The 6995-nt window shown below is 40.2% G+C and overlaps 1 protein-coding gene across 1 annotated transcript; it reads right to left on the reverse strand.

Annotated features, from left to right (window-relative positions):
* Positions 1-2773: 2773 nt before the first annotated feature.
* Positions 2774-4036, reverse strand: tnfrsf13b (TNF receptor superfamily member 13B). The gene is made up of 4 exons (XM_085360412.1): positions 3925-4036; positions 3558-3674; positions 3112-3363; positions 2774-3036 (listed from the first exon to the last, which is right to left on the reverse strand). The coding sequence occupies exons 1-4, from the start codon at positions 4034-4036 to the stop codon at positions 2774-2776; spliced, it is 744 nt and encodes a 247-aa protein (XP_085216538.1).
* Positions 4037-6995: the final 2959 nt, after the last annotated feature.

Consider the following 6995-nt stretch of genomic DNA (forward strand, 5'->3'; position numbering starts at 1 on the left):
GACAGAATGGCTGAAAAAGTTAAGAATCAAGGTGTTGCAATGGTATCAAGAAGGCGATAAAATTGTCTAATAAATGTTAATAGAAAACCAACAAAATATTTTCTTTTGGAGAAAGAAAGCAAATTCTATAACTGACAAGTAAAAAAAACAAAACAAACACATCTTTAAATCAATGAAATTACAAATACTTTTTCCAGCTCTCATTGTTTTAATGTTTCTAAATTAAATCAGAGCGTTCTCATTCCCGACGCGTAACATACCATCGATTTGTCACGGCTCGAGGCGTGTCATAGTAACGGGAAAGGTACCCTTCCGCATCCTTATGAAACACTCCAGATTCTTAATTGAAGCGAATGCACTTCCCTTTTTATTCGCTTCGTGGCTTTCTATTGCAGTCCTAACCTAACCTTAACCATAACCTTACATTTATAGGTTCATTCCAACCTGCTCTCATGCCTCAGAATGCGTAACATACAGACGAATTGTCACATATCGTTGGTATGTAACGTGTTGGTATAGCTCGTTTGCATCTGCCGTTTACAAGCTAAAGAGACCTTCACTTGCTTGACCTCTTAAAGTGTCGATTATATTTGTACCCTTTGGTATAAGGCTGTAACAGCAATTCATAGCAGAACAGTATGAAACTTTGCAAAGAAACCCACTGGGGGAAAGCAGAGTCACAAAGTCTCTTTCTGCATTGCTAAAAATATGCTCCATATCCGTTTTTCACAAAAGTCAAGTCAGGACCACCGTGTCCGAAAGTCAGACGCAGGAGCGGTGTACAGCAAGCGCTTCAAATTCTTATTAGAAGACCCAGAGCAGAGTAAATCCTCTGAAATGCTGTATAGCCGTTATGACACTACCCATAACCACATTATTATTCATCTTTGGCTCTCTTGCACAGCATGTGGGGTTTTTTTTTTTTTTTTTCGGTCACCCATAAATGGTTACAGCAGATGGCCGCCCCTCCCTGAGCCTTGTTCTGCTGGAGGTTACATCCTGCTAAAAGGGAGTTTTTCCTTCCCACTGTCACCAAAACTCTTGCTCACAGGGAGTCAAATTATTGGTGGGTTTTCTCTGTTTTCTTTGTATTATTGTAGGTTCTTTACCTTACAATAAAAAGTTCCTTGAGGCAACTGTTGCGATTTGGTACCATATAAATAAAACAAAAAAACCCTGAAAATTGAATTTGGACGCTGACTCACGTTGCCACTTGACATCCACAGTCATATTCAAAACTAGTCATGATGTCACAAAGTCACACTTGTAAGCTTGACTGGCAATATTTATTCATTGTAGCTATTGCAATATGCGGCCTGATGATTTACATTTACACATTCACAATGACATTAAGCAAAAGCAACATGACAGAAAACCTATAAGCATGTTTCATATGTGGAAATATGAAGTGAAGCATAAAGTTGTATTCATGTTCAAGTGTGTTATTTTCACACCACAGTCGAGGGAAACCTGAACATCCTTTGACTACGATGACCTGGATGACTGAGAACCTTCACAGACATCCTGCTGTTATTTCCCTTTAATTCCCGGTTTTCCCAATTGGGTCGATACATATAGAAAAAAAAACCATTCCCACCTGATCCCTTTAGAATCAGCTGGTTTTTTACAGCATAAAGATGACTAGTAGATAAGATGGCTTATCTACTATCAAAATGTAGATAATAATAAGACCTTTCATATCAATTTCATATTTGTTATATCATTTGACCCTTTAAAAAGTGCACTTTGGGTAAAATTGATTTGGTTTCATGTGCTTACTTATGAAGGTTTTTTATGAGGGTTTAAAACATGCTGGAAAAAGAACTGGAAACACAAATTTAAAGGCGACAAATTTCAACACACACGCACATGTGTATTTATATCCTTGTGGGGGCATCTCATTGACGTAATGGTTTCTCTAACCCCTTACCCTAACCCTGACCATCAAAAATGAATGCCTTACCCTGACCCTAAACGTAACCATAACCTAATTGTAACCCCGACACTAAAACAACAATTTGAGTCTCAAAAAAGCCTTCAAACTCATTGGGACCGAGATCGGTCCCCACAAGTATAGTAAACATCCAATGTTTGGTCCCCACAAAGATGTTAATACCTGTACACACACACACACACACACACACACACCATAAAAATCCTTAAAATCAGACAATTTTTCCAGCAAAGATATAATTACGGTTTTTGTATTAAAAGTGAGTGTGAAGGTTTCAGTATAAATTATGAGTGAAGGAACTGAGAGGTCAAAAAACGGTTTGTGAACTGTTGTTATAAAGCTGGGAATTTTCACCCTCTCCATCTTTGTGTCTTGAGACTACGTTATCAGGGGAGGGACTGATCATTAACCAGTCATAACACTCTGGGTCTCTTTTCTGGCTCTCAGAATCACCAAATTTACATGAAATTGAGTTAATATTTGATTTCATAAGATCTGAAATGAGTGATGGAGCTATAGGATTTTCCGGTGTGTTAAACAAGTGCTTAAAAGAGTACAGTTAAGGTCAAGGCTGAGGGCTTGGTTTCGCCCCCTGGTGGTCAGTAAATTCAACCTAGACGCTATGTCCATATTATATTTATAGTGACGGACTGATTTGTCACATACTGTGATGGTGTTTGTAGCATTTCGTTTTTAGGGGTTTTTTTTGTTTTTTTGTTGTTGTTTTTTTACCCCCAACAAAATATCCAGTATATCGACAACCTTCTCTGATGGATCGGAGACACGGTAATTAATTCCAGTTCACTTGCACCACTAAACTCATCCCACTGCTGCCTCCTCCTGGACCTTCATGTCGTAGGTTCGGAAGCTCTGCTCCGTCCAGCAAGCCCCTCCATTTTGGGTCTGGGCTCTTTGGAGGACAGCTTGCTGGTAGAGCACAGGAGGGTCTCTGAGCGTCCTGCTGTGAGCCGGGCCTCGCACGTTCATGTCGGGGAAGCAGTGGACACACACGCAGGTCTCTGTTGGCAGGGAGTCGTCTGATGGCTCGAGGTTAACGGGGCAGCTCGGAGACATTAGAATATCTATAAGTGAAGAAGGCAGACCCTCGTTAAACTGCTCAGCGTTTCCAATGGTTTTTTGGTTCATTCCAGACTAACCTTTGGAGCTTTTTCCAAGTTGCCCAGCTGGAATACCAGTCTCCTGTCCCAGCCTGGCCTCGCTCTCTTTCTTCTTCTTGGATTGACTGCCCTGTGTGGATCCTTGGTTAGAAGTTTTGGCCTTGCCTCCTCTAAGAAAGGCTACAAAGGCCAGAAACAAGCTAGAAAACAGCAGCGCCAGGCACACAGCCAGCAGGGAGTAGATGAGGATATCAGAGTCTTTCAGTGTGGAGGGTCCTGCGACAACTTCAGCTAGGAAAGAAGGAGGACAGATCTTTTGACTGAATGCTTCTAGATTCATATGTCAGGTATATAAGCTCTGAACAATGTTAGTCAATCAGAACAATTTGATAAAGTTTTGATATTTTCCAATACTTCCTTCTTTAAGGTTTAAAAACACAGAAAAACCCCATCAGGACAAAGGTCACCGAGGGGTCAGCACTCACTCTGGCAGTGTGGGGCGCATTCTGGAGGATGTGTGCCACAGATCTCTTTACACTCTATACATTTGTTTAGCAGCTTATCGTAGTAGTGGCCAGGTTGAGTCTTACAATTTACAGCCTCTGATGCAGAAGGAGACAACGTGAGAGAAGAAGCAGAAGACATGTAAGAAACTGAACTGTGTGGGTTTAAGAGTATCTCTGCTGTTGCTATTACCTTCAGGAAGAAAGTCAAATATCAAAAATACATGTTACATCTATATGTCTTCAAGTTTGTGTGTAATTCTAGCTGGATTTTAAGTTGCAATCTTGGAAAAGTTGCATTAAAAAAATGCCCCTGCATGTGTCTGTGAATGCATGTGTGTGCTCTCACCACAGAAACTTCTGCATCTGCTGATTACAAGTGATTTCTGACATGTCCCCAGACAGTCCATACACCCCACCAAAGCATCCCGATACTGACCTTCAGCACAGCCTCCACCCATCGGCCTGATAACCCTCACACTGAAACACACACACACACACACAAAGGGACCAAAACAAATGGTTTTATTATTTTCTTTCTGTCTTTGTGACTTGATCTCTATGAAAAGTTTATTTGTAAAGAAACTTTTAAAAGATGGGTGGCTGTAAACAAGCAGCTGTGGCATTGGCTAACTACACATTATGTTGGTTATTTTATGTGCCTGTTATTCTGGTATTTATATATATGAAAGCAAAGCAGCTGTGATGTGTAATGTATGCAGTGTAGTGGATTAGACTGCTAGCTCCATCCTTGACCCAGTGAAACTGTATTATTTTAGAAATCGAGGCTTTACTGAGAAATATCTCAGTTTTTGTCCTCTTTTTGTGTTTTCCACACATTTTTGGAGCAAAACTTAGCATAGCTACAACCAGCATCCTTTTAGAAATCATGTACTTTCTTCTTAAGCATATTTTTCTTTGCTCCAGTGAGCACTGAGTCATCCAAGTGCAAAAAGATGCAGATCTCTACACCACCTCCGCCCCGCGCTGCTTTCACATAGAGCGCTAAGACTAATGCCCGGGTATATCCGTCACACCCCAGCGAGCAGCACTCTGTGTCTAATTCAGGATTCATATACAGTATGTTCTCTCTTTAACTTTCAGAAACACATAAAGTCCCCAGCGTCTGAATTCAGAGTACCTTTTAAATGCACTTAGCCATTTCTGTGCTTATTTATGGAGGGCGTTTCTTATTGTTTTGATGTTTGGAATCTACAGAAGGACGTAAACTGCGTTCAAACTGATAGAAAACATTGTTTCTCGTTATAAAAGCCTCAACGAGCCGCTTGGTTTGTTATGAAGGTCCTCTATGGGAACTTAACCAGCACTCGATAAATGGATTTGATTCTCACCTGCGTTTCAAATGCTAACGAAGCACATTTATCTTACTTGAGCCGCTGCTATAGGCTGTTAATGATGTTGGCAGAGATGACTTACCAAGCGAGATGAAGACGCGGAGGGAGAATCCTTGGTTTGAAGATGAGAGTGACACAGGCCTGTATTTCAGCGTGGAAGCTAATTTAAATATACACTTAGTGCCAGACTGGGGACTTCCCCCTATGCATGAGGAGGATCCTCCCACTTAAACACACACACACACAGAGTGAGGTCAGACAAGAAAAGTGCCTATATATTGTAGTCAGTTTCCCTTGGACTGTATTTTGAGACTGAGTGTAGTCCATATAGTAAACACGATGTCTGGTACTGAGTGTCTGGCACATGGAAGTGTGAGACAGTTCACTGCCCTCTAGTGACCTCCACAGTCACCTGACCGGAGCACTCTTGGGATGTGGTGCAGCAGGAGATTTACATCATGGATGTGCAGCTGATCAAATCTGCAGCTGTGTGATGCTGTCATGGCAATATGGACTAAAACATCTGAGGAATGTTTCCATCACCTCGGTGAATCTGTGCCGTGAAGAATTAAATCTGTATATAAAGTGTCTGAAGGTTGTAGAGGGGTTGAATCACTTTTGGAGCGAGCTACAAGAGGCTGTTAGGAGAACTCGTCATTATTATTTTAGTCCTTTTCCACTTAATTACACTTGAACTACATAGAATATGAAATACCCTCTACATCTTTTTTTTAAAGAATATAAAACATTCATTAAAAAAGAAAAGATATATGGCCTAGAGCTGAGACGCCACATTTATTCCAGTTTGATCTTAAGTGGGCCAGGCCACGTTTAATCCCTGAGATAGTTTAATATCAGAAAAAAAAGTCCAATTTCGACAAAATGTATAAATTTTTGGGGAGGGGGATGTTTTTTATATGATAATAAAAACACTGCTGTAGTAAATGCAAGAAATCTGTCAGCACGAGTCTCTGGGCTTAATCTGCAAGAGGTAAATGTGTAAAATTATAAACAGAAATTTCTTGTTTATTCACAGAAAATGTCTGTTTTTACATTTCTATTGTAGTGAAAAAAAATTGATTTAATTTTGGGGGAAATTGGACCAAGGTTGAGTTTAAATAGGAAAATCAGTCAACACTTTGTGTTACCCACAATTTTTTATGGATCGTCTTCAGAAGTGACATCGACATACTGGGCCTTGGGAGACATGAGTTTCTAGGCTGGCTACGCATGTGACCTCATTGTTAGCACCCACCAACGACACCATAACAGGCTGATGTTGTCATGAGGCGACCTTTGTTGTGATTTGGCGCTATATAAATAAAATTCAATTGAATTGAATTGAATATTGTAATAAAAACAAACTGATGTGACCATGATCATGGAGAGGTCTTCATTAGTAGGAAACTTAGAAAGAAAATACAATTAAAAATACAAAATTTATGCCCTAACTCACATTTTATAAAAACATCCAGTGGGCCAGATTGGAGTCTTTACAGGGCCAATTCTGGCACCTCGAACTAGAATATAAGCAAAGTTTGCCTTTTAGTCCTTTAGTGTGTTTTTAGATCATTGTGCAAAATGCTAAAATGTTGCTACTACAGATCAAAGTGTTTTACTTTGTTAAACTAGAAAAATGTGCCAATTTAATCATACTAAAAAAACTTTTTAAATAAGAATTAAGATTTGTGCAGCTCCGTGTTCCAGTCTTCGCACACGGAGCTCCTACAGTGACTCAGTGTTGACAGATATTAATGCACTGCTGAGCGTGCCTGACACTTGTTGGGAAGATGTGAGTAAACTTTCTCGACATCAGTGTGAAACTGCCGGGCAGTTCCACACCATGTGTTTTACACTACGCTGAGCACAAACCATGACTGCAGTGTCTTATCTCTGCTTCAGTTCTCATATGAACAAGGATTTGCGTACAAAGATTTGTGTCTGTCTAAAACTGAGACCGAATACAATGAACTATTTTTAAGCAAAGCGAGAACACCTGATCTTGGTAAAAATGTGCCTTTGACGTGGAGATTTAAACCTCTCAAGCCCTGCACGGCTTTATCTC

The sequence above is a fragment of the Diplotaxodon limnothrissa genome, linkage group LG8 (assembly GCF_057381915.1).
Source record: "Diplotaxodon limnothrissa isolate DT_005_m linkage group LG8, D_limnothrissa_male_GT1.1, whole genome shotgun sequence".
Taxonomy (NCBI): Eukaryota; Metazoa; Chordata; class Actinopteri; order Cichliformes; family Cichlidae; genus Diplotaxodon; species Diplotaxodon limnothrissa.